We start from the raw sequence: 26,401 nt of genomic DNA on the forward strand, positions 1-26,401 counted from the left end.
TTAGCTTAGCAGCCTCCCGCAGCTCTGGCTCAGTTGCCTGTATTATCAGTCCTTGTTTAGGAACACAAAAAAACTCATCTGTGTCGCAACGCCTGGGGCCAGGCTCCCTTCCCATAACCGTGCCACAGCCTTGCTGGCATCAAGCCTGCCTCTCATCCACGGGGACCAGCCCCCTCAGAGTTTATTTCCACTAGAGAGGTCCTGGAAAACCAGGCAGGGTGCTCTGGGGGGACTGGCTTCACCCCCATAAACAAAACACAAAACCTCTGAGCACCAGGTATTGCTGCTGGTGTTTCTGGGTTAGTATTTGCAAAGCACCAGCAGACTCAAAAAATAGGAAAATAAAGGCTTCAGCCCCAAAATTACACAATTGAGGTGGGTAACACGGAAACAAGGAGGGACTGGCGACAGGGTGGAGGGTGCCCTTGCACATGTGCCCCAATGCACAGTCAAGCTCCAGTGAGAGTTTATAGTACAAGGTATTTTTGTATTGTTTGGGTGGAATAAGAAGGGGAAGATACAGTAATGGATGAGAAGAGAAGGTAGGGAGGAGGAGGAGAGGAAGAGCCAGGGTAAGCCATGCTGCTGAGGTCTCGCTACATCACAGAAGGTGAGCTCACTGAGGCTCCTCACTGAGGAGCCTGACACCCCATTTCTCCTAAACCAGTGGGTATCCAGAGAGGTGGCAACCAGGAATGGTAGAACCTGGAGACAGCACTACGCACTCCCTGCATCCCTTCAGCAGAGCCTGCCAGAAGCCTGTGGACCCTGCATGAAATGGGGAGATGCTGAACACAAAGAGAAATGGGAGGCTTAAAGGCCCTGCTCGTGTTGCACAGCCCATTTTTCCACCTGCAAGCTGTTGTTAAGCTCTGGATGCATTTAAGGAGAGATGTAGGTAAAGGAGATGGGGAATGAGGTGCTGGCAGGGGGTTGCCTGTCATGAAAGTTGCTGCTGTGCAATCAGGAGCACAGCATCACTCAGAACCTGGTGATGGGCGTGGCAGTGCTGGGTTAATGGTTAGACTTGATGACCTTAGAGGTCTTTTCCAACCTAAACCATTCTATGATGGTGCCAGGGAGGACTGGGGAAGCTGCCAAGGCTGAGACAGCAGCAGGGTGTTTGCAAGGGGTCCCCCCAAGGAGACAGATTGCAGCTGGGCCTTGGCTTGGGTGCAGCTTATGAGACAGGGACAGGCAGGGGCTGCTGTGGGACATTACATCCACGTGGCTGCAGGTGAGCCTGGCTCCATCCATGCCTTCCCCATCACAGGACAGGCAGCTGCCCATGCAGGGAGGAGCACTGGTCCCTTGGCATCCCTCACCCCTTGGCATCCCTCGCCCCAAACCCACGGGGGGGTGCTTAATCGATTCCCAGGGGACGCACACGTCGTGTTCACAGGCGGCACACGAGAGGAAATAGCTGCTCTGGAAATTTGTAGCAGTGCGGAAAGAGATTATTGAAATTAAAAAAAAAATAAAAAAATTAGAATTACAAATGAGTGTTTTCAAGGGGCAGCTGTTAACCACTCTGCTCACGTGCTCACTTTGCACAGCTGCACAGGGAGAGGTAGCTGACAGCAGGTACTCTTAATCTTCTCTTTCCGTTCCCGGCACCTGCTTTTTAAAGCCACTGAACTGCCAGGAAAAAGAAAGCTAAATATGATGGCTAAATATATCCTAACTAAGAGGAGAGACAGAGCAGCTCTAATAGCAGATCCTTCCTTGGATGCATTCAAATTGGTTTGGCTCAGAGACAGTTTTAGAGGGAAGAAGCAGCAGATGAAAAGGAAAAACAATAAAAGAAGGGATTTAGGGAAAAAGAAAGGGGGATAGAAAGAAGCCAGAGGGACTGATAAATTCCACTGCACCCATTTCCAGAGAAAAACAAGCTTGTTTAATTTTTGTTTTTAAATGAAACCCCATGCAGACCATGGAGCAAACACTCACCTTTGGCAGGCAGGGTGGGTTGTGCACCAGGCAAGGAGTGTCCTCTGTGTGCCCAGGGCTGGGTGGGGTCCAGGTCTCTGCTTTTCCTTGCTGGCCAGACCTGCTCAGAAGATGATCTGCTTGGCCTCAGCCATTCCCTACTGAAGCCCCAAGAGGGTTTCTACAGCAGATCTCTCACCATGGAATTTCCTGCTAACACTCAACCTCCCCCGATCTGCTCTACCCCTACTAATGCCTCCCCTTCCCCCTTTATTACCTGGGATTGCCCTCAGCTGCTGCCTGACCCTCCTCCAGCAAGCCCAGGCTCCTAAACTGGCCCATGACTGGCCAGTACCTCAGTCTGTCTTGTCTCTCCTCAGCTTATCCCATAAGGATGAATCAAGCTCAGGCCTGGGTATGAGCTGCCTGCTGGAGCCCAGGGCTGCTTTTTATGGACTGGAGAAAGCTCTTCATTCATTGTTTGTTCTTCATGACCTGGTCATGCTTGATCCATCTACACTGATCCCTTTTTTGGGAGGCCTTGCTTGTGTATCCCCCACCGCTGGCCCTGGTGCAGGGAGCAGACTTGGCATTTGTTTTTATGTCTGGTAAAGAGGGAGTGTGATGGGAGGGCTGACAGAGGGGCAGGTGGGAGCTGTGCCACCACAGAGGAGCTGATGCCCCAACTCTGCCACTTCTGGCTGCTTGTCTGTGAGCATTTGCTCTGGAGCCATCACCTCTTCTCCCTGTCTGAAGGCAGTATGTGTATTGGAGGTGGTCAGGGCTCTCCCAACCAGCTGCCTTTGCAGCCCTCTGTCCCTCTGCCACGTTCCCAGCTGGGAAAGGGGCCATCCCCTTCTGGAAGGTCCTGCAGATTGGATTTGGGGTTTGGGGTGGACAATCCATCAGAGGCTGCAGTGGGGTGTACCCAGAAAAGGACAGCAATGCACTGGTGGAAGGCTCTTCAGATTTTCCTTCCCTGTAGTCTCCCCAGTCCTACTGACACATTTGTGACTCATGTCCCCAAACTGTACCTCCAGGGAGCCTGGTTCTTAATCGCTTCAACAGAGCAGAGTGACTGCTTAGTCATATTCCCTCTTTGCTGCCCCATCCAGAATGTCTCCACCAGTGAAACCAGGACCTGAGGAGGCACCAGCTTGTCCCACTCTTTTTCTCCTCAGCAATTCTGCTAGGAGACACCTCTCCATCCCCAGGCTCTCAGTTCCCACTTTGCAGACAGGGAAACGTGCTTGACTCGCACCTTTTCAGACACTCAGGCAGAGAACAAATAGTCTCAGGCTGTTTATTACGTCCTCACGGTCTCTATACAGTACAGGTGAGTAACACTTCACAATGTGGTGACACAAGGAGCTTCTCCAGCCTCACAGGGAAGGTGAGCCTAGCAAACAAGCAGCTAATGCAGAGAGAAGGTCAGACGGAACCCGAGCCCATGCCTTTCCCTGAGTGGGAAGGGATCAGACTGAACAGCCTGCATGGCCTGCCCAAACAGCTCCTGCTGTTATCTACCCACACCAGCAGCACCCAGACACTGCAGAGGCAGCTGCAGCATCAGGATCTCATTAAAATAAAAAATGTGGCACAGGGAAGCTCTTTGGAGCTGGTCTTTCTACCTGGTGGCTCACTTCTGAGTTCACCCCATACAGTACTGCTATCCTCATCTCTTCTGAGCCACCCATAAGTGTGTTTCCACAGGAACAAGACATCTTTATTACCTAAAACAGTCTTATTTGACGCTTGGGTTTGGAGTGGGGTCCTCAAGGCCCCTTCCTGCCACTGGGACACGGCCATCCCACCGAAGGTGGAGGTGCCAGAGAGCTTAAAGACAAATCTGAACTCTGTGTGTCCGATTTGGATTGCTTGTAGAGGAGAAGGGGGAGAGGTTATAAGGGGAGGTTATAAGAGGTGGTTTTTAAGGAAGGGGGATCCACCCCAGGATGTACTTGTACCCTGCTCCCTTCATTGCCAGTAATCCCGCAGAGATCTGCATGAGTAAACACAACAGAAGGTGCCTCCTTCCCCTCCATGCTTTTTAGCTGGTGGCTGCAGGCACTGATAGAGCAACGTGAAGACATTTCTCTTAGGATGACGCTGTTATCTACGTTGTAAATGCAAAGCTGAGCAGCTCCTCATCTGTCATGTTTTAGATCCAGCCTGGGGCACGCAGCACATGATGCAAACTGGGAGTTGAGGGGCTACTTGAGACAAACAATTCACACCACAACCAGTCCCCATAGCTCCCTGGTACACTAGGTCCCTCCAGAAGCAGGCACTGCCTTTTCTTCTGTAATTCTGTGCCAGAAATGTTTGAGTTTTTCGATAACAAACTCATTTCCTTCTGCCCCCTCCTTCCGATGCCCTCAGTTCCCTGAACTCCTGCTGAGTTTAGGGAGTAGTCTCAAATTAGAGATACATCCCTCCAGTAAAACCAAGGGGAGGCACAGAGCAGGACAACTGACTTTACCAAGCGAGTACAATACAAACACCTTTATTGACACCACTTTTATGTACCAGAAAGCCAAGGGGAAGCCCAGCTGTGACCCTGCTGATGCAGCCACTGCCTCTGCACGGCACGGCTGCCCTCTCCAGCAGCCAGCCCCTACCACAAGCACAGCACGTGGAGCGTGGATGGAAGAAGAAGGAAGACAAATTGGTGGGGACAAGACGAGCCTCTGCAAAGCCCAGGGGGAGCACAGTAGAGAAAAGCGTTCTGTTCTAGCAGCAAAATGGACTTTAATTGCAGTTCTGGGATATAATGCTACGATGCTGGAGGGAACACAGCACCAAGGAAAGAGACAACTGCAGCAGCCCCAGGAATGAAAGATAACGCAGAAATTGTGTGAAACGTTTTGTTCTTATATAATGGGCAAGGAACAGCTACTAGGAGCTTTATAGTGACAGTGGGAGGTGTGTAGGAGGGAGGTGGCATGGCCAGAGATGAGTCTCTGGGGAAGGAAAAGGTAAAGAAGAGTTAAGGGATAGATGGGGATGGAGTGTAGGGAAACAGGAGGGCATGGGAGGAGTTATGGGAGACCCAGACTCAGATATACGGGGACAGACAGTGCTGGTGGAGGGAAAGGTGCTTGGAGAACTTCAGGGAGGAAAGCATAAGGAGGAGGGAAGACCCCCAGGATAGGACAGAGAAGGACAGAGGGCTTCGAAGGGAGAAGTAAGAGGCCCCAAGGAAGGGGAGAGCTTGCACTGATGGGTGAGAGGCACTCCAGGACTGGCATGAGGTATGCTTTGCTATTGCTCTGAATGCTGTAAACATTTTGGTTTTGTGTCTATCAGTGAACATTCAGTTCAGTTTGATACATGTGCTCTTATGGGTAACTGGAAGCCTAGCAGAGTTTTACATCTCTTACTACTAGTCAAACTTACACACAAGGCAAACACAACACTGGCTAAAAAATCTCATTTTATGTCATTTGTGCCTAATTCTCCTATTTTAACATGCACATCTATGTCTCAGAAAAGCTTCTGTAGTAGAGGACACTAAATAAGGTACACATGAAGTCACATGCACTCTCACCCACCCACACCCGCAGACACACACACAGATTTTCCTCCCCTGCTTAGACCAGCGAGACTTTGCCCTTCACACCTCCCCAGCGTGAGGACAGGGACCCCTCTGTACATTAATGAGTCCACTAAAAGTGATGGAAATCATCCCAAGCCTGGCTGATGGACCGAAGCAGGAGAATCTTAAAGCAAATTGGGGTTCTGCATCTCTATCTTGGAGTTAACACCACCTGGAGCTTATAGAAAAGAGAAAGGAGATTTGTAAGCTCTTTTTCCCTTTTGCTATCAAGGGACTTGGGAGCTGACTGGATATGTACCAGCAAACAGAATAAAAAGAGCTGAGTGAACCAATTTTTTTCCCCTGTCTTCTTGTTGATGGCACACTCTGACATTACTTGGAACACGAGGAAAATTTTGAAGGTGTGGGCTTGTGGAGAAGAGAAATGGGGTTTCTAAGTTATGAATATCCCTTTCACATGAGGAAGAGATGAATCAAAGGTAGGATATTTGTCCTTGATAGGGATTAGTCATCACTCAGTGCTTTCTGAAGCTTTGGTTCAGTCATTATTTCCTTGATCAGCCCCTGGTTTAAGGGGAAGAGCCATAGGCTGCCTATTTTAATTCACTTCAGACTGACATCTGGCATAAAAGAAGCAGCTGGTGCCAATTTTTTGTTTAAGAAAAATATAGTTTTGCTTTAAATAACTAGTCTGCTTTCCTTCAAGAGAGGCGAACTGTAAGAGCAGCAACGAAAATAACTGTGATAGACTCGTATGCCTCAGACAATACTCCTGCTCCACTCTGTGCTCTAGGATGATGTTTCCCGTGGAGGATGTTATCTGGCACAACTTTAATGGGCAAAACACTTCTCCTACACCAGCCAGTGTGATTACAGCTCCTGTCACCACTGCAGCAATGGCATCTCTGGATACTCCCACTCAAAGCAATTTTCCAGGCTGATGGAGGAGAGTGGGGAGCTTGGATTTACAGGGTGTTGGATACTTTGGAGTTTCTTCATGAGTTCTGACATAAACTGAGAGGACAACAGCACCAACGCTGGAGGAGTTTGTGGAGAGATGTTACCTCCTGGAGTCACACTCCGAACAGGACCAGCCCTTGTAGCCATCAGGGAAGCCTGGGGATTGTCCTCACTCCCATTCCTTGGCACAAACATCTTGTTTCTGCTGTGTCCTCCTTTCCTGGCTGTATCTGTGACCCTCCCACCGTGGGGGGCTTTGCTGCAGAGCCCTGTCCGGGGTGCATCAGCTGGCACTAGAGGTCAGCACCATCCAAGCCCACTCAGGAGGTCTGTCAGGGGCTTGTAGAGAAGTACCACAAGGCAGTTAATGTGGCCTTCTGTCTTCTCTTTAAAAGCTGTGACTGCATAAGCCTCCTGCTGCTGGCTCTCGCATCCTGGGCAGCACTGGGATGCTTTTTGCATGTCCAGGTGAGAGAAGGCTGAAAGTGAGGAAGGCAGGGCCAGACAAGGCGGCCTCTCTTCACCCCTTGCAGGACTCGTTTGATGCCACAGTGTCAGGAAGCTGAGCTGCCGTTTGGGAGCAGTGGGATCACCAGTTGCAGTGGCACTGGGTACAACTGGGGCCACAGGCCATCTCAAGGGGAACTATTTCAGCCAAAGCAGCCTGTGCCCCTGAGAGATCCCAGTCCATCCTGTGTTACACAGGTGTATTAGGCAGTGTCTCTTGGAAAGGGCAGTTCTTCCAGTCTCTCCTCACTGTCAGTGAGGGAAGCTTTGAATCCTCCCTTGCATGTCAAGCACTGAGAGTGTTTCACCACAACGCTGGGGGGTTTGCCCTCACCCCCTGGGTCAGGAGGGGGCTGTATAGGTGATGTGACTCTGCTCCACTTCCTATGGCCCAGATACCACCAGGGACAGCCACTGGATGCACAGCTGTATATCCTTCCCTTCCATCTTTGATTCCTTCCACAGCATTGCACAGGTTTCCCCAGACACCCGTGCCACTGCACCTTCTTTGCCAAGTATCTTGTTTGCCATAAAGCTTTGGGCTGTTGGAACTACTGCACAACATGGACCCCTTAGATGAATCATGGCAAATCCAGGGCATTTTTCAGACGTCTGTCATTGCTCCCACTTTCAAACAAGTAGCACAGACCTTTGCCTGAAGCCACTACAGTCAAATTTTGCAAAGCAACATCCAGACCTTGAGCATTGTCTCTCTGGACACACAGCATTAGGGACATCACGTACCTCAGCAATTCCAAAAGTTGTGCCACTGAGCCTGAGTGTGGCTGCAGAATGCCACATCTCTCACCACACTCCAGCCCCTGCTCCTCAGGTATCCTTGCAGGGGCAGAGGACAGCTTAGAACACTGGCCAGGATGCCAGAGCATGCTGCTCTTTCTGGCCAGTCCTCAGGGAAAGTTAACTGGAGATGATATTCGCCTACCAAAGACCTGGAGAATTCTGTTGCTGACTGAACAGGTACTGAAAAGCAGGTTTCCTTACTGAACATAAAATTTGCAATTGTACTGTATTTGGACTTTAAATGTCTTAGAGACCACAGGAATACACCTCCAACTAAACCAAACATGCTTACCACCTCTATCTTGCTCCTGAGGCTATTTGTTCTAATGTCCTGCACAGCATCCTTACAAAAAGCCTCAAAAACTGTTTCCTACCTAGTTCACAGACAATAATTTTTAACATCCAAGCAGGCTTTTTGTATCTCATTCCAAACACATCATGCTTAGCTTTAGAATTCACTCTACCTAGTTTACACCACACTACACTAAATCTTTATCAGCAGCTTTCTGATGTATCCAATCTACCCACCACCCTCATACAGAGCAGAGGTTTAAAGCCTCTGGTCTGTCGATGATGAAGAGAAGGAAAAGATCCGTGGGGTCACTTTCCAGGCCTTCATAAAATTAAGAAAACAGACCTCTGGTCTGTAGGCTCAAATCCACAGACAGGCTGTCTGCTTCTCCACTAGAAAATATTGCAAGAATCTGACAAGCTGGAACGGCAATGCCATGGAAATGGGGCCATCGGATGGTAGGAATTATTGCACGGCACAGAGGAGGTGCTACACCACTGACATCTGCACAGAGTCTTCTCCTGCAGTGGCTATCCAGGCTGTGGGAATAGGGCCAAGGAACACCTCACACCCCACTGCACACCCAGACACCCATCCTGCTCACTCCATGCTTCCCCCTATCCTGTTTGAAACAAGCACCATGCAGCAGGGTCTGTGTCTTTAGTAGTTGGCATTGAACCCACAGTGGACAATCGGTAGGTAACAACAGTCAATAATCAGTGAATGATAAAAATATAATTGTGATTTTTCATGTTGCCATGCGCTGGTCAAGTACTACATGAAAAATACCATCTACCATAGCAGACAGGTCTTGTGCTTCTCTTACATCTCAGAAAGGGGCAGGGGGGACATTCTTTCTCTTGACTCTCTCCCAACAGCCGACAGATCATTCCTGAGAAGCCACCAAGCCTGTTAATGTCTGTGGCAGCCAGGAGCCTCTTCGTGTTAGGTTTTGGTACAGTGCCCAACACAACGAAGCCTGAACGACGACTGGGGTCCTGAGGCTGAGCTACAGCACAAATAAATAATAGTAATGAAAAACAATCATTTGCACTAGAAGACTTGCCTGACCACGTCTAGCGAGAGCTTTTGGGATTGCCTTCCTCATGAGAAAATCTCAGCTCCTTGGCAGTCCTGTGGAAAACAACTCTTGGTCTCCATCCCTGAAAGGTAAGGGGCAGTGACAGGGTAGCAGCTGGTGTCATAAGGTGTGCAACCAAAATCAAAAGGTGAGCTGAGTTTGCTGATGGTTTCTGTGCTGAGAAGCAGCATGAATCATGTGCCTTCTCCTTCTCTCTCCCTCCCCTTGGTCTCTGGGTCCAGACCCCAGCAGCCAGTGCAAGAGACACTGCTTTGGGCTGGACATGGCTTCACAAGAGTCAGAACTGCCTTTAGGGCCCTTCCAAGCACAGGGGAGAGGTGAGAGCCAGAGGGATGTCTGGAAGGATGGAAAGGTGCCATGGTGTTATTTACACACAAACCAATGCAGTAATTCTAAAGGAAACCTGCCTTCCCAACAGATGACCCCGTGACTAGAGAGGATTGTGGGTTTGTGCTTAGAGGGAGGCAACAACTGCAAGGTGCTACTGCTAACCAAAAAAAAAAAAAAGCACAGAAAGTCAAAGAGTCTTAATACCGTGCCTGGATCATGATCTGGAAGCCTCCTCTTCCCCTTCTCCCTCTTTTCTCATTCCCACTGCTTTTAACACCAAGAAATTTTCACATTTAGACATGGGTTTTGGCTGTTGTGGGAAGCACATGGTTTCTGAGGGCCCCACAGCTGCTCTAGCTGAGCCTCCTCTGGGTCTGAGACAGCAGGTCTGTGTAAATTTTGGATCTCAGGAACCTGGGATACGAGTCTTTCTCCATCAGGCTGTGCACCTTCCCCTGAGCTTGGTCAAAGCAGGAGAGGGAGGGCTCCTGCACATTTCTTCTCGTCAGCTCCCGTGTCTGGAAGTCTATGTTCACCTGGGAAAAGCAGCAGAAGAGAGTTTGGTACTGAGTGACCAGTTTGCCTCCTTCCAATGGCACATTCCCCCTCAGCCATGGCTGTAAAACAGCAGCAGAACCAAGGTCCCACCCTCAGCCGTGCGTAAACAGCCCCCACAACTCTGCAGAGTTTAGTGGTCCAGTGGTATGGATCCTGCCCCAAGCCTGGAAAAGTTGAACTGGATTTATAGTGGTTTGAGCACTTCTGAAATCAAATTACTTTTATTCAGACTCTTATGCAGCACATCATCCAAAAGTGCTGACTCAGCCTAACCTCTCTCCTGCCAACCGTGATTTCTCTATTCCCTTTATTCTTCACAACATGCCCGATATACAGCTGAATGAACTTTTAACTGGGGTTAAACTATTAGTACATTCTCATTAAATGCTTTCAAACTCTGTTGATCTAAAATAAATTGTTTGATTTTTCCCATAACGGCTTAGTGTTACAATATCTGGAGCAGAGGCTTGAAAAAATAAACCACCCCACTTTTATGACTGCCTTTTGTTTGCAAAGCCAGCTAAGGGAGTTTTCCTGTTTTCTTTCCCTAGCAAAGCAATCAGCATTTGTTAGGGTTATTGTTTGGAAAAAAATGGCTGAAAAGTTGGTATTTGTTGTTACTAACCCAGTGTCCAAACTTAAAGGAGCCTGGAAAGTAAAGCTGTCTGCCTTATTGTGGGTGACAGCAATACAGATTAACCCTCTGCATCGCTTAAGGGTCATTTCACATTTAAGCATGCCAACGTTATAACAGTGCTAAGGAAATTTCACAACTGGACCAAATTATAGGAGAGCCCCCATCCTACCTGTACTCTACATTTGTAATCAAGATTCAGCCCTCCAGTCCCTAAAATCTCACCCAGCTTCATGAATAACAGCAGGAAGACGCTAACGGAGAGCAGCGGGCATTGAAGCATTCCCTGAGACACCCACACGCTTTGGTGGAAATCTGGGTCCTCCTCAGTGGCCTTGCAATAGCCTTCCTAGCCCAAAAATAGAGTAAAACTAGCCCTTGTAGGGGGCTCCCCTCGCAGGCACCTGGATTGTGCCAAGCACCCATGCAGCGGAGCAGAGGGACCCCCGTGGGGGGGCGGGTGCAGTCAGGCCCTCGTGGTTGTGTTATGAGTACAATAACACAACCCAGCATCACGACTGGGCTGCATCACAGCTGCATCTGCCTGTCAGTACTTGAAAGAGGACTTAACAATTCCAGGCTCTGCGTTGCGACTGCACTTTTTGTTCAGCTCGGAGTTATTGTTCGCGTCTTTCAGGAGGTCTAATTGAGTTGGGAGTTAGTCAGCAGATAAACACTCCTCCCGGGAGAGTCAACACGTTAGTCATTCCTGGGATTGTTCTATGCAAAGTGTCCTGTGAGGAATGAACCTAATAGCCTGCTCGAGGATTGATAGTAAATGAGAGGAGCAAGGTGAAATGCTTCTAGGAAGCTGGAAGAGGTTAGGAAATGTAGGTTGAGGCTGCCAGTGAACTCTCTGGCTGTGACTAATTTAGTATCGTCAAAGTGGTTGCCCTCACTGGGGATGAGTCACCACGAGCAGAGGCAGCTGTAGCAGCCAGGATGGCAGTGCCACCCTCCTTATCCACTCATCACCATCACCTCTGGGAGGGGAAGGAAGGAGGGAGGGCTCCCTGGCACCCCACAGGTCCCACGTGGGGGAGATGGACCTGCTCCCCTCGGCGCAGGGATGCCGTGCCAGCCCAGGGTGCTGGAATACCCTCTCACCTCTCGGGGAGCCTGCACGTCGATGAACTCCTCGAAGATCCGCTGGGCCTTGGCTGCCAGCTTGGCTGCTGAGCGGGTCTTCTTGAAGTCCTCACAGGCGAGCCAGAACTCCAGGTTTTCCTCGCTGAACTCAGTCTTCAGGAAAGCACGGAAAGCAGCCAGTCCATCTGCAAGAGAGATGTGGGGAGTTACAATGGGAGGGGAAAGAAGGCAGGAAGCTTCCTCTTTAACAGACACCCTTCCATCCAACCCTGCCTACCAAAAATGATATGATTTTTCTCCCAAGGTCTGCGATCCCAGGATGTCCATAACTTACACTGCTGCATCAGGTGAACTCTTTTGAGCTGCCATGAAGCCAAACATCATTTGATGTAGCTCTGAAAAACTGTTTTCCTCAAGACTGGGACACTGAACCTTTGAAAAGTTCCTCCTGGAATCATGAAGCTTGAAAGGTATCATGTCTTTGCATCTCGTGCATCTTAATGCAACACTTTGTAACATCCTGTCATTAAGAAAAACCTTTAATAAAACGTGGCAGCTGTGGACTTGTCTCCTATGTTTTCTGTCACTTTGCTTTATTGCCTTGTGCCATTTTTAGTTCTTATTTAAACAGAGGAAGGATCTTGGAGAGTCTGTTAGAGCTACAATAAAAAGCAGAGGAAAAGGACGCGGCATAATTACAACTTGTCTGGGTGGTGGTAAAAGTGTTCTTATCACTTGCTAATGCTTAGCAATTGTGACATTTCAGTAATGTAATCTGAGTCAGCCAGGGCAGATTAGAAATATGGAAAGATTTATTAGGCAATCTGTGTCCTCTTAAACCCCTGCCTGGGCCTATTTATGGACACAGCCATTGTTTTTTATTTCCTTTCCCTGATCGACACCAGCAGAGTTGAAGTAGCTGGAGGTTTCGTACATACCCTTTCTCCCTGGGATAAATTTATCTCCCAATTTTTTTTTTCCAGTAACATGTTTCTAACTCTTCCCCGTCTTTTTCTATAGGGTCTGAGTTTTTGTAGTTCATGACTGGAAAGCTCTTGAGTCAGCATTGGCTACTTCCCAGCAAGTGCCTAAAAATATTGCTGGAACCGGGAATGCACTCGGCAAGGTCATACTCCTCGAAAGGATGAGAGGAGCAGCGTTGTACAGGATCTGACAAAGACTGATGAGGGTTTGTAGGACCTGAACTCCTGCAATGCTGTGGGTTGAGGGCTCCACCTGGCCCTTTTCTGCTGTGGGAGATCTTGGCAGTGCTGCCTTCCCTCCTTTCTCCCATGGCAAGGACATGGAAGCTGCAATGCTTGGTATGGATCATTTTTACACACCCACAGCAAGCCCAGGCCCACCAGGGACAGGGGCTGGCCATCTCACAGGATCCACCACAAACTCCCTTACAGCTTTGTCCTTGTTTCCTTGCCTGTACCAGGTAGGTGAGGAGAAACAGCAAACATAGAATCCCACAAGGCTTTGGGTTGGAAAGGACCTTAAATATCATCTAGTTCCAACTCTCCCTGCCAAGGAGAGGGAAATGTTCTTTATATTAATAGTGCCAGCCAAGAACTGTGCACCTGACTACAGATAGTACAAACATTTAGTAGTAAGCCAAAGAATTTATCACAGATCTATAAACGGCTACAAAAAAAGCAGACACTGAGCCTATAACTTGTGGGAATTGTTTTCTCACACTCTTGCTGCATACAAATCAAATCATAGAATCACAGGATCACAGAATGGTTTGGGTTGGAAGAAACCTTAAAGATCATCTTGTTCCAACCCCCATGCCATGGACAGGGACATCTTCCACTAGACCAGGGCTTCCAACCTGGCCTTGAACACTTCCAGGGATGGGGCAGCCACAGCTTCTCTGGGCGATCTGTGCCAGTCCCTCATCACTCTCATGGGGAAGAATTTTGTACTAATATCCAATCTAAACCTACTCTCTGCCAGTTTGAAGCCATTCCCTCTTGTCCTGTCACTCTATGCCCTTGTAACAAGTTCCCCTCCATCTTTCTTTCTGGCAGAGCTGCTCTTGGTCTGTTCATTCCCAGCCTGCATTGATAGTAGGAGTTGCCCTGACCCAGGTGCAGCATGTTGCACTTGGTCTTACTAAACCTTATGAGATTTCCATTTCTCAAGCTTGTCCAGATCCCTCTGGATAATCCTAAAATCTTTCAACAGGCTATTCAGATAGTTCCTTCTATATGCTGCATATGCTATCTATATGCTATATATAATGTTATGCCATATATAATATGTTGTCTATATGCTATATATAATAAATATGCTGTTCATATGATATATATATATATATGTTATAGGTCTTTAGCAATGTAACACTGCCCTGTTTCTCCCTCAGTGTCCTAATCTTATTCCTGCTTCTCTTGTTTCTGGTAATCATTTAGGACATGGAGATATTTTTCAGCTCCTGCTGAAGCCTCAAGCCCTAAGAAATGGCCCTGGGTATTGGGCAGCAACAGACAATCCTATTTCTGGCTGCACGTCAGTCAGCAGAGACTGCCTAGGTTCTCAAAGGGAAAGGCAGAAATGCCTTTGGTCCTCTCTGCCAGCCAAGACCAAATTAGAGGCTAAACCCCTCTGTTCTGGGTTTCTCAAAGCTCTTTCAATAACGGGCTCTGTGCAGTAACTGCTCCATCATCAGTCTGGGATCGGCAACAAAAATGGATACATCTCAGCTGTGCTTCCTCCTTCTGTCAGCCCCAGATATAGCTGTATTATTCCAACTCATCCTGACACTTCCTAATTAAAGGACTTTTAGGAAAAGATCAGGGTTTTACACTGCTACAGTGGACAAAACCAGAGCTCTTGTCCACAAGCACTGCAGAGCAATTAACAGTGCAAATTGTGGGTCCAAGCCTGGGGCGACAAGGTGACATCAGCCCTGAGAAGTGGAGCAGAGTGCCAAAGGCATCTCCAGGAACAAGGCACCTGTCAGGATCATGCTGCCCATGGCTGCTTTCTGCATCTCCGTGGGGAGATAAATATGGTGAAGGAGAGAGATGTTTTAGGGCTGCTCCCCTTCCTGAAATCTGGGACACAGAAACACTTTCCAAAACCTGTGTCCCCCTTAATGCCTATACAGTTCACAGGTCCTGTGTGGGAGCAAGGGGAGGACTGGAGAATAGAGCAGGGAGTCTTTGCAGGAGGGAAAGGAGAGGATATAATGGCAGACTGACAGGTTTCAGAATGAAGAAAATAAAAAAGGGAGAAAGTTGCAGTTCCTCAAGATCTGTGTCATTTTATATATCCTCAGCTCCTAGGATGCTTGACATTAAATATTCCAGCACCCAAGCACACTTCTATGACTAGACAGTCTCTGCTGTGTGTCCCTGCAGAGATTTTGCTACTCTGGCTCTGTCCTGGTCATTTTTTTTTCCCCTTCTTTCCTGTACAACAGCTCCAGCGTCCCACCGCTGACAGAGAATAATTTTCAGGAATAGGAGTGTTGCGTGGAAGTATCAGCTCTGCAAAATATCATCTGCAAAATATAATCTCTGACAAATATAATATCAGAAAAATGTAATATCTGAAAAGTATCTGAAAAATGTAATAGCTGGAAAATATAATTTCTGCTGAAGGAAGGGAATATCGTGATTGACAAGGAGAGAAAGGCATTTGCTTCAGCCCTGCCCCGGAGAGCAGCCGCAGCAGGTGTCCCCTGGGACCAGGAGGTTTCCATGTGCTCTGCCTCCTGCTCTCATGTCAATCAACTCCTTTTTATCTCGAAGAAAGTTTAGACAGCGAATGGATAAATAATAGTGTCTGGCTGTTCTCTGCTTTTTCATATATTCCTGTCATGCAGCTCCTCACAGCTTTTGAGGAGCTGGAAGTGATGAGGCTGAACCTGTGAGGACCTTGCAGAGGAGGCTGTGGATGCTGGGGAGGTCATCCTTGACTCCAGCCTGCCTTGGCTTTCATCTTTAGTCCTTGACTGCCTGCCAGCACTTACAGCTGTGCCTGACAGCCAGGTTTGGAGATGGGAGCCCAGAGGACTGGTTGGTAAATCACTGCCCACAAGTATATCATGGAATAATGACAAATCTGACTGAAAGGGCAGGAGGACAATTAGGTGTGGGGACTGCTACCACCTGAGCTGGAATTTGGCCTGGATGTTTACTTTAATCTCCTGCTACGCAGTGAAAGGTCTCCAGGAAGGGTCACTCATGAATGATCAGCATTTCGAAGCTCATCCTGTGCAACTGGACAGCTTTTTGCTAGAGCTACCAGGACTGGATTGGAGTGTGGTATGAGCAGGAGAGCATCACCTCCTGAAATAACCTGGAGTGTGATTCCAAAGGGATGCTTTGTACAGACAGCACAGAAATTAAAAGCAGTATTAGAAGTCTTCAGATGCAGCAGCACAAGATATCCCTAACATGTTGCCTAAAGGCATGGCCATTCAAGAGGACAGGATGTACTGGGTAGAGATGCACGGCCCTTCTAGACAACTACTGGGCAATTATTCAGGAATTTGATTCAAGAGATTTGCTTGAAGCCAAAGGAGGAAATCTGTACTGATGGATCAGATAAGTTGAAGGTGAAGAAATGGAGCTCTTTACTGAGTCTCAAGAGTCTGAGAGAGAAGCCAAAGGCATTTGAGTTTTCACTTTTGCAGTGTAAATATAAGCTTCAAAATGCCCTGCTCTCCATTCAAACAGACTGAGGAACATGCAAGAGGATTGCCAGGGAGGACTGTGCAAGTGCTCACACATTACCCCATCCCAAGACCTTGCAGGTCACCTGTGAATCAGACAGTGACAGGAATTTGTGTTTGATAAATGGGCAGTGCCAGGCAGTTTGATGACCATGTGAGGACAGGGACTCAGGCGCTCCTAAAATCCTGTTCAGACATTGCTCTTCAGGACACAGGGAATGAATCCTTTCCAGCAAGAAGGGCTGTGGAGGAAAGGACTGAAGCGTCGAGCAGGAAACACAAGGCAGGTCTTAACTAAGGCAAACCTCAGCAGCACGAGGAAGGACCGAGATTAGTGGCCTAAATCACTCAGGCAGGGACGCTTAGTAACCACGCACCTGCCACTGTCACAGAGTAAGAAAGCAATTAACAATCATTAGTTTAATGCCCACATTTCACTCCATCAGCAGACTTCGTGTAGGGAGTAAAGGTAGAGTCCCTGTGGCTGCTGGGTGAACGGATTAGCTCCATGGAGCATGTTGGGTCCAGGGCTGGAGAGACAAGGTCGCACACGTACGTGCTCTCGCTGCTGCTGAGCAGTGCCTCGTTTAATCTTAGCTGCCTGTCACCAGCACAATGCTAATGCTAATGCTGTTCTGGCTTAGAAAGAACTAGAGTAGGTTGGGATATTCCTGTGCTGTGTAGGAAGAGGAGGAATGTGTAGACAACAGAAGGAGGAGAACAACAATAAAGTTTGGGCAGAAGAGCACAGAGATCACCAAAAAATCTGGAAGGGGGGGGAAATTTACCCCTGAGATAAAAGTGGAAATTCAATGCAAAGGTTCTCAGTGTCAGATGCTTCATTGAAAAGTGAATAAGGGTTGAGGACAGACTGTCCTGCTGGATTCTGGACAAAGGACAAGCCATGTGTCCAGCCCCGCGAGGGATGCAGAATGAGACATGCTATTGCTTGTGTTTCCCTCCAGCAACCTGTCAAAAGAAATCCTCATCTGGCTGACCAGGCTGTACCTCCTGGGCATGGGTACAGAGGGGGGATTACTCCTCAGTTACTCACACGCATGCACACACACTCTGGGGACCCCGCAGAGCTCCTCTTCCCTGGGAGCCATCGCTCTGGCACAAAACAGGGAAAGATGACAAAATCTAGCGTTTTAAAGCTTAAAGCCACTGCTTTTGCTCCCTGGGCACCCAAGGAAACACACTGCATACAATTTGTCTCTTACTCTCTGAATTCCCTGAGAAGAGTAGGATCAGACTCCTCTCTCCTGTTGCTTGCTCAGAAGCCCTGACCCCAGGGAATGATGCTACGCTGTGCTTGAGTCTGGCAGTGAGCTCAGAAAGGCTCCTGATGTAAAAAAGGGATTGTCTGACTGACCCCAGGGTTTCAAGTTGATTTGCTTTACCCATTAGCAAAAGCAATTAGGGTATCATTGCACTGACCTATCCATCTGGGGCTGTCAGTGAAACGGAGCTGTGCTGCATCCTACTGCTCAGCACTGCTTACTCCAGGAGGGATGAGGGATGCTGGATCCCAGTGCCAGTGCAAAAGGAAGGTGGGGGTGCAACAGGGAGAGCCTTCCTGCCTTTCCTACTCACAATCTCTTGCAAATGTCAACACAAATTACCCTTTATATGACTGGGGAATTAATCCGAATCAGACCGCTCTATGCAGAGGGGCATTACCCAGCCTGGGAATCTCTGCAGAAAAGCAACTGCTTCAAATCCCAGGGGTTTTCAAGCCAAGGTGCTGCAAGACAGCGGCAGGTCAGGATCAAACATTATCTACACAGATCATTCATTAAAACAATGTGGGGAGAGAGAAATAGGGAGCTCCACGGGGCCATCACACTTCAAGAGATATTTGACAAAAGCGAGCATAAAATCACGGAATGGTTTGGGTTGGAAGGGACCTTAAAGATTATCTAATTCCAACTCCCCTGCCATGGGCAGGGACATCTTCCACCAGACCAGGTTGCTCAAATCCCCACCCAGCCTGGCATAATGACACTCTCTGTAGAGTCTGTATAATGCATGACACCTATTCAGGTCACTTCCATTTAGAAACCTTTTGGAGACTCATGAAAGTAAGAAGGGAAGAAGTGGTGCCTGCTCTGAATACGAGGGCAGCCTGCTCACCTTGGCATTTTGGAGAGTCTTTTAGGGAGCTCTGAACCACTTTCTTGCTCCTTGGAGCAATTTTTGCACCTGTCCAACCCTTTGCAATATTGCCCACAACATCTGCCCCGTTTTCAGCTGCTACATCCAGCTCCTGAGTCCTCCTTGAGCAGTCCAGGGTTTATTTTCCCCAAAGAACAGGAGGGCTGGAAGGGACTCAAAACCTCTGTAACTGCAGCAGAAAGCACCACACAACCCCCTGAAATCAGCATCACAACCTCCTTTCCAAAATAAACGAACTGTCCATCTAGGGAAGGCAGAGTTTATGACAGATGTGTCAGGCAGAAGTGATCTACCTGCAGATGCTGTGAGCCTCGGGGGAAATTCTCCCTGAGTCCAGCTGGTGCTTAGCCCGTGCCCCCAAGCATGAATTTTCCCTGGCTAATATTGTTCACCTGAGCAGTCACAGGGAAATTAGGAAACAATTCTATCCTTCTCCTGGCACTGAAAGCAGAATATTATCTGGCAGTTTCACTACAGACAGATGCCAGCAGGCCAGGCACTGCTTTTTTTTACTCCCAAATTTTGGCAGATAAGGCATAAGGCTCCTTTACCTGTCCAATATCAGCACATCTCTAACAGCAAAAATGCAACTCATACAATATTATTAATTTTTTTTGAATATATGTTCTTCTCTCCTTTAAACCACTGTAACTAAAACATTTCTGTCTCAACAGAGCTTTTTGTATTTGCATCATTATAACCCTTGATTGCCAGGCTGGCAATTCCAGAAGCTTCAGGTGCAGAGCAGTTATAATATATTCCTTTAGAAAGTAGTTTATTAAACAACAAATTTCTTTGTCACCAATCACCAGGCAATGTCACCGTGACTGCAGATAAAAAAAGATTAATTTAAATTTTAAAGATCACCTTCTGTTGCTATTAGGAACTGAATATTTTTCATTAGTGCCAGAGAGTTATCAGAATTACTTTCCGTTCTAGAGACAGGAAAAATCCTGATAATTCATTTATCACTCTATAAGCCTAATTTATTAATAAAACCAGACACTCTCGGGGAAGCTGTTGGACAAAATAATTGAACTAAGGTTTGATTCAGCATTTGCAGCAGTCACCCAAAGAGGGAACAATCTATATAATGTCAGGGCATAGATGGGTAAATTTGCTGGGTTTTGCAACCAAAGCATTTTTGCTGCAGTCTGTATCTAATAAGGAAAATTTCAAGTTTTACATCAGTTAGGGAGGAGCAGGGACTCAAGTTCAGGATAGTAACAGTGATGTGCATATCCTGTCCTCCTCCTCTTCATCCCCCAGGCATCCCATAATCTCTTTGGTGCGTTTTTCCCCTTCTTGTTCTGAATTTCCACAAAAGAAAGGTTCTCTTTTAGCCATACCCAGCTATACCATATATTTTTTTCCTATTGGCTGCAAGAGCAATGATCTCAACTAGATACTGCTGCTAAAATTATATACTGTTTTTTCTGCCTTGGTCAGCCAGCCTGTTCAAAGTTGTCACTTAATTCCCTGCCAAAACTGTTGTCAACGCAGTAGAAATCCAGCAAAATTACACTCTACTTAATAATATAATTTTACACTTATATTTTAAAATGTAAGTGCAAGAAAAACCTGAATCTCTAAGCAAGCCAGACAGCTCCTTATTGCAATAAAGCAGTTCACCGCCCACGTTGACTTTTCCCCAACCTTGTCTCGCTCGGGTTTTATTCTCCAATAGAAACACATGAATGAGCCCATACTGTGAACTTCTCTTTCTTGTTTATAATTTCTCAGCATGAAAATGCTGGCAAAGCAGAATCATATTTGCTGAACAGAACTGATACAATTGATCTGTTGAACAGAGCGAGGTGCGCTGATTATAGGTTGGCATGAGTTTTTCTGGATGGGAAATTTTCAGGTCTGCGCTGATAACTGTAAATTAGATTCTGCTCAGGGCGACCACGGATGATTTCTCTGCGACAGAGCGAGTTGTTCAAGGTTACTGAACCACTCAGGGTGTTGTGTTGTGGTGCTCCCAGCAAAGGCTGTGTCTCCACACGGTGTGGCTGCACGGCAGCTCAGGGAGCAGCTGGAGGGAGAGGGGAACAAACTGGAGTCGTGGATCTCGGGGGGATTTAGTGAGCTGAGAACCTGCTGTGTGCCTGTGTGGGAAGGCTGGGCCCAGAGGCACGTGATGAAGGATGGTCTGCAGGGTTCCAGCCTCCGGGTCCTGCCTCCAGTACATCCCCAGGGGCTGGAGAAGGCTCGGGCTGATGACTTTAGATGTTGTGGGTTTCCAGGAAGGAGCAAAGCCAGGAAGGAAACACACAAAAACCTTTTAAACAGAGGGCAAGTCCTGCCTAGAAAGGATGGTGACCACTGGGTAGTGAGCAGGTGTCCAAGGCACCCTTCCCCTGCTATGCAACACATACTTTGCCCTGACTACAACAGGTATTAAGGGTGCAAGAGGAAAAAAAAAGTGTAGAATTTGATCTCTACTCACATTTATGGGACAAAAGGACATCAAAAGAGTCTGCCCATCTTGTTGCTTCTTCTGTTGAGAGTCTTCTGTAAAGAAAGGAAGAGGCAAGTTGCAGACAACCCATGACTGCTGATCCCCTCTGGAGCTGTTTGGTGAGGACACCAAGAAAGGCTGGATTTCTTCTCACCTATCTTTGGAGGTCTACAATGTACAGGTCTCCAGGTGAGCCAATGACCCTGGGTTTTCTTTAGAATCAGCGAGGGGATACTAAGGGACTTGCAGAGACTTAGCTCAGTTCATCTTACACCCCAAGATAGGCAGGTAAAATAAGCCAGAAGAATCACACTCGAAAAGGGACCAATTTTCCCTTATTGACTCTAAGCAGAGGCCCAGGGAACAAGCTCAGGTGCAGACATTTACATTGTAAACGCCAAAAGTCAAGTGAAATGAAACCCACTGCTGCAGAAATGTTTATTTCTCTTGCTTGCCTTTCAGGGGAAGATTAGATCTTAGCTCAGGTATAAGCAGTGACTTGTGATCAGATGAGTCCCATCCCGGTCATCTCAAATCAGGACTCTGGGTGGTCTGAAGCATCTGTACAAACTATCACCCAAATTTTGGCAGTGCTTTATAGCAAGGCTCAGATGAAGATGATTGTGACCTGAAATTGTGGGTCAACGTCTTATACCAAGCCAACTACTCAGGCTTCGATTTGTGATGACAGAGGTGTAAATTACATCCTCAGGTAGGTGCAGAGTGTCCCACATACAGCAGTGGGGACTCTGCACATGTCCTGTCTCACAGGACAACTCATGTCAATGATCCAGGTATTTGCTGAGGCTGTTCCTGCTGTATCAGTGCTGTTTTGTTGTCCTCCTTCCTCGTGGCTAAAAGAACTGGTCACAGCTTATACAAAGTACAACAAAAGGAAGACAATACTGGAGGGGGTGGTGGGCAGGGAGGGGAAGGACAGAAGTGGGGTTGGGGTGGGATGCTGCAGCTATACTCACTTCAAAGCCCGGTTGGGCTTGTCCGGAAGAATAGCTGTGAAATCATTATATGAGTCTGATTTGTGAGACAGGCAGCCCAGGCGAGTCCTCATCCCTCTGTTCCTGTGGTCGGTGTGGGGGAGCAGGGGTGTTAGCAGGGGAAAACCAAAGAAGATGATGATTATAAGTCTAGCCAGAGCGGCAAAAAAAAAAAAAACAAAGCAAATCCAAAAAACCCCTCAGTGACACTGTGCCTCATCAGACCTGTGTCCTTGACTCCCTCATCTGTGGGAGTGACCCTGAGACATCTCCAGTAAGATGTCAGGCAGATGCCAAGGATGGATGCAGCACCAGAGCAGCTGGAGGCTCACCCACACCAGTCATTCAGCTGCTCTGAATGGCAAAAAGGCTTTTAAAGGCTGCACTTTGGGATGGTTTCTTGGAAAGTCCTACTCTGGTCAGGTGTGGGAGGAGAGCAATGGGCAGCAATACAATAAATCAGTCACCCTGTTCCAGAAGCACCAGAAACAGCACAAATACCAGGGCTGGAGGACAGGAGGGGGCTGGAGGAAGAAGAGTGGGAGTAAGGCACCTGCAAGGTGAGCCTGTGCTGCAGAGTCCCTGGCCAGGATCGATCCCAAGCAGCTTCTTTAGGCTCAGGGTTACATAAGCAGGATAAAACTGCCTCTTTCCTGACACGCTTACCCAGGCAGAAAATGGCTTTATTGCTTTTTTTCCTCTGAATTTCAAACCAGCCCCAGAGCCTTCGATCCTCCGCCAGCCCCTCGCGTCCTTGCCAGCCCCTTCCCGGGACAGCAGCCGCAGCATCCTTCATTACATAACCCCGGGATGGGGAGGGACACAAAGGGAGAGGCAAACGGAACACACACATGCATCGTACGGGACTGGCACCATCTCCTCTCCAAAACATACAGGGGCTGGTAGTGGGTTTACATGGGCTCTGGGAGGGCAGAACCTGTGATTTGCCTCTCCAGCCCAAGGGCATCTCTTCTACCAGATTCCCTGGAAATCAAATCAGGCCACTCTCTCCTCTGGACCATGGGAGGAAGGTTTAGTGACTCAGTCTCCACTTCTCAGCTGCTGGACCTACTTTTGAGCTGGAGGAAGCCCTTCTCCAAGCCCAGCTGTCAAACAGATGCTGAATACTTTCTGTGGCTGCAGGAGTACGGGATTTTTTTCCCTTCCATATGTAATTCTTGCAGAACACTTCAGCACCAGTGCCTGAGCCAATCTGTAGCGCGCCTGTTTCCCCCTTCTCCTCCCGCCCTTCAGAGAGCTTCTATTATTGCACATTTTAATGTAATCTTAAAGCAAATTAAATGTTAATTAAATCCACCGAGTGTCTCCCTAGTGCAGCACAGGCAGCTCGCAGCATTTAACAGGCACAAAAACCAGGAGATCTTCACTTGCAGGAATTGTTGCACAGCCTCCAACTATGGACCCACGGCCATGGGCCCGGGATGCTGCGCTCTATAAACCCCAGATATCAGCACAGAGAGTGACACATTCCCAGCTGAGCATGCTGGACCTGCTGTGCTCAAACAGACACCGAGTCTCCTATGGGATCCTCCTGGTACCTTCCCTGATGCCTCCTACCCCCAGCCTTTCTCTTCCCTGCTCTGTTTGCTCTAGCAAGCTCACGAATTTCCCAGCAAGAGGTGTGACACACATTACCGCAGTGCTGCTCAGAATTCCCTCTGATGCCTGAGATCAAGGGACTGCAGCAGGGAATCGGAGTGTATGGGGGGCAGAGACGCTGCGCCACGGGCAAGGAGTTTGTCTGTCTCTTATGGAACACCCTTCTCTTGGTGAGGACTTCCAAGACAGGACACAGGAGAAAGAGAGGGAAAGAAACTGGGTCCACAGGAGATGGAGAGGCAAGGGAAGGGCAGGAGGGAAGAGGAGACGCTGCAAGGAGCTGAAAGGCTTGCTGGACAAGATAGACAGCGACAGGATGGGCAGGGGTGAGGGGTGCATTGTGTCTTTCCAGTTACCTCCGTGGAATCAGTAAGGCAGCCATTCAGGCATCCAGTTATGGTTAACCCTTTAACTGGCTGGCTTGGACCACAGTCGGGGCTGTTTGCAGGAGGCAGGAGTGCAGGAAGGAGGGATTTACTGTCTCATGTCCTGGCACTTAAAAATATATCAAAGGATCCTCTTTGCCAAAAACAAGGAGGGCCAGTTGTTCTCAACCCATTTGATCCTTGCCTCCTAGCGCGGAAGGTCAGTTTTTCAATGGAAGATGTTCAGAGTTGAGGGATGATCACAGAGGAGAGACAGCATTTCCTTCTAAGACCAGGACCGTGGGTTAAGTCCAGCTTCAGGTCTAAAGAGATTTGAGTTTGGCGTCACAGCTCACCACGGAGCAGCAGGAGTTGGCATTATCGCACTCATCATTCAACACCTTTGAAGGTCTCTCCTCAACAGGCAGAGCTCCCAGCTGGCCTCGCTAAGAAGGCCAAACTACCTCTTGTCCCTGTCCCTCCAGGTCATGGCTGGTGTTACTGGCCAGGCATCATGGAAAAGCTGGCACTGCAAATAAAATAACAGGAGGACTTCACGCATCTGCAGGTGCTGGTCCTTTCACCATCACAGGCTCAAGCACTCACACAAAAATGACTCAAGGCAAGCGACTCCTCTTTGGGGTGGTGGGAGCCTGTGGGGAGCCACCAAGGTGATGCACAGTCTGCAAAGGGGAGGGAAGGAGGAAGGGAGAGAGGGAGACCAGGGATGGCAGGGTCTCCATAAGCCTTGGCACACAGGCAACTGGTTGAACAAATCTCACAGAGAGTGAAGGTGAGATCCACCAGCCAGGACACCAAGGGGACAGAGAGTAGGACTGCAGAGTGAGCACAGGGTAAAGGTTTCTGATCTGTCAGGACAGGGCCAAGCTCCAGGTAACCTCCATGTCATGCCCTCTTGCCCACTGGGAACAACTGAGGAGGAGACAGAGGAACTGATGAGAGTGAGGAGGGTGTGCAAGGAGTCAGGACCCTGCTCTGCTGGGGCCTGGGGAGATCCCGGAGCTTGGGCTGCCCAACACAACATCCCTCTTAAAACCTGATTACATTAAAAACGCACAAAGCCTCTTCCCCACTAAATTAATGGAACTGGGATTGTGCTACATGCCACTGAGTGCATTCCCTTAATCCCTACCCTGACCGGCTGCTTCCATGCGCTTTAACTGAAATCAATCCTTGTAATTCCTTAAGCCCCTTTAAATTTCCTCATTAACAGCCTCACCCTCATGTGGGGCCACAGCACACAGTTTCCTAGAGTCCAGCAACCCCTGCTCCTCTTTCCCACTGCTGCTCCAAATCGACAGCTGGAAGCAGAGCTGGGTGCCCTCTCCCTTGCAGCCTCCTTTAGCAGCTCGATTTTTGGGGTACTGTTATGAAACAGCCTTCTGCTCACCCCCACTCCCACCCACTCGCCAGCCCCCACAGCAACCACCTGCACTGCTGAGCAGCACCCAACTTCCCTGCAATCCCAAAGTCTGTCTGACTTCACAGATGCTGAGACCTACATTTCCCATGAAGGCAATCCCACTGCTCAGCTGACATACCCACGAATATTTCCTCTGATTGCAAATAAAGCCAGCAAGGTATTACTTTAAATTATAATCTGTGGTGTCTGGCACCTCAATAGGGGTCCTGGTGAGGGTTTTTACCCCCCTCTCCATCATTCATCCTACCTCCCCCTCCTATGAAAGGACCCTGGTCAAGGAGAATTGCCAGTCTCATCATGGATGTGTTTTGGGGGTTTCTCCTTGGGAGACAGAAAGGGAGGGGTGTGATTAGGACATTCAGGTTATCAAACCACCTGAGCAAAGATAAAGAAGCCATCCCAATAGAAAAAAAAAATAGCAGCACAAAGGTCAAAAAAATAAAAACAAAACAAACCCAAACCGTGAAATCTCAGGGGCTTCAGGAGATTAAGACCATCCATCCGTTCACATGCAGGGAAAGCCAGGAAAAAAACGAGCACAGAGGCATTGCAGACAGACGGACACAGAGATAAAGATACTCACTGCCTTTGACCTGTCCTCCCTGCCGGTGGGTCTGTGCCGACAGCGTGGTCAGAGAGGCTCTGGGGAGAGAGCAGAGCGTCTTCTTCAGAGACAGCCCCCTGCCCGGGGCGAGAGTCACACCTCGACACCCCTCCCCTCCCCACCTCTCTCCGGGCAGCAGCAGCAGCAGCAGCCGCCGCTCAGAGCCGCTCTCCCATCCAGCCAAACCCCCCGGCAGCCCCAGCCCGGCTGCGCAGCCGGCTCGCAGCGCTCAGCGGCGGCTCTGCCGAGGAGCCCCCCGCATCCTCCCGCTCCGCCGCAT

At 48.6% G+C, this 26,401-nt stretch overlaps 1 protein-coding gene across 8 annotated transcripts in view; it reads right to left on the reverse strand.

Moving 5' to 3' along the window:
* Window positions 1–3,218: 3,218 nt before the first annotated feature.
* The window catches only part of RGS8 (regulator of G protein signaling 8), a 29,749-nt gene continuing 6,566 nt past the window's right edge, over window positions 3,219–26,401 (reverse strand). For 2 of the 8 annotated variants that reach the window (XM_027694784.1, XM_027694783.1), the window contains exons 2-6: window positions 26,101–26,159; window positions 22,071–22,172; window positions 21,082–21,146; window positions 11,780–11,946; window positions 3,219–10,016 (exon numbers count right to left, since the gene is read on the reverse strand). In XM_027694784.1, coding sequence (XP_027550585.1) covers window positions 9,834–10,016; window positions 11,780–11,946; window positions 21,082–21,146; window positions 22,071–22,172; window positions 26,101–26,159 — 576 coding nt within the window. In that variant the 3' untranslated portion in view covers window positions 3,219–9,833. Of the gene's footprint in view, window positions 10,017–11,779; window positions 11,947–21,081; window positions 21,147–22,070; window positions 22,173–24,064; window positions 24,603–26,100; window positions 26,206–26,243; window positions 26,346–26,401 lie in introns of those variants that run through there. The other 6 variants (XM_027694787.1, XM_027694785.1, XM_027694790.1 and 3 more) reach the window with 5 other exon arrangements.

This window comes from Neopelma chrysocephalum, unplaced genomic scaffold (assembly GCF_003984885.1).
Source record: "Neopelma chrysocephalum unplaced genomic scaffold, ASM398488v2 Primary Assembly neopelma1_98, whole genome shotgun sequence".
NCBI classification, from domain to species: Eukaryota; Metazoa; Chordata; class Aves; order Passeriformes; family Pipridae; genus Neopelma; species Neopelma chrysocephalum.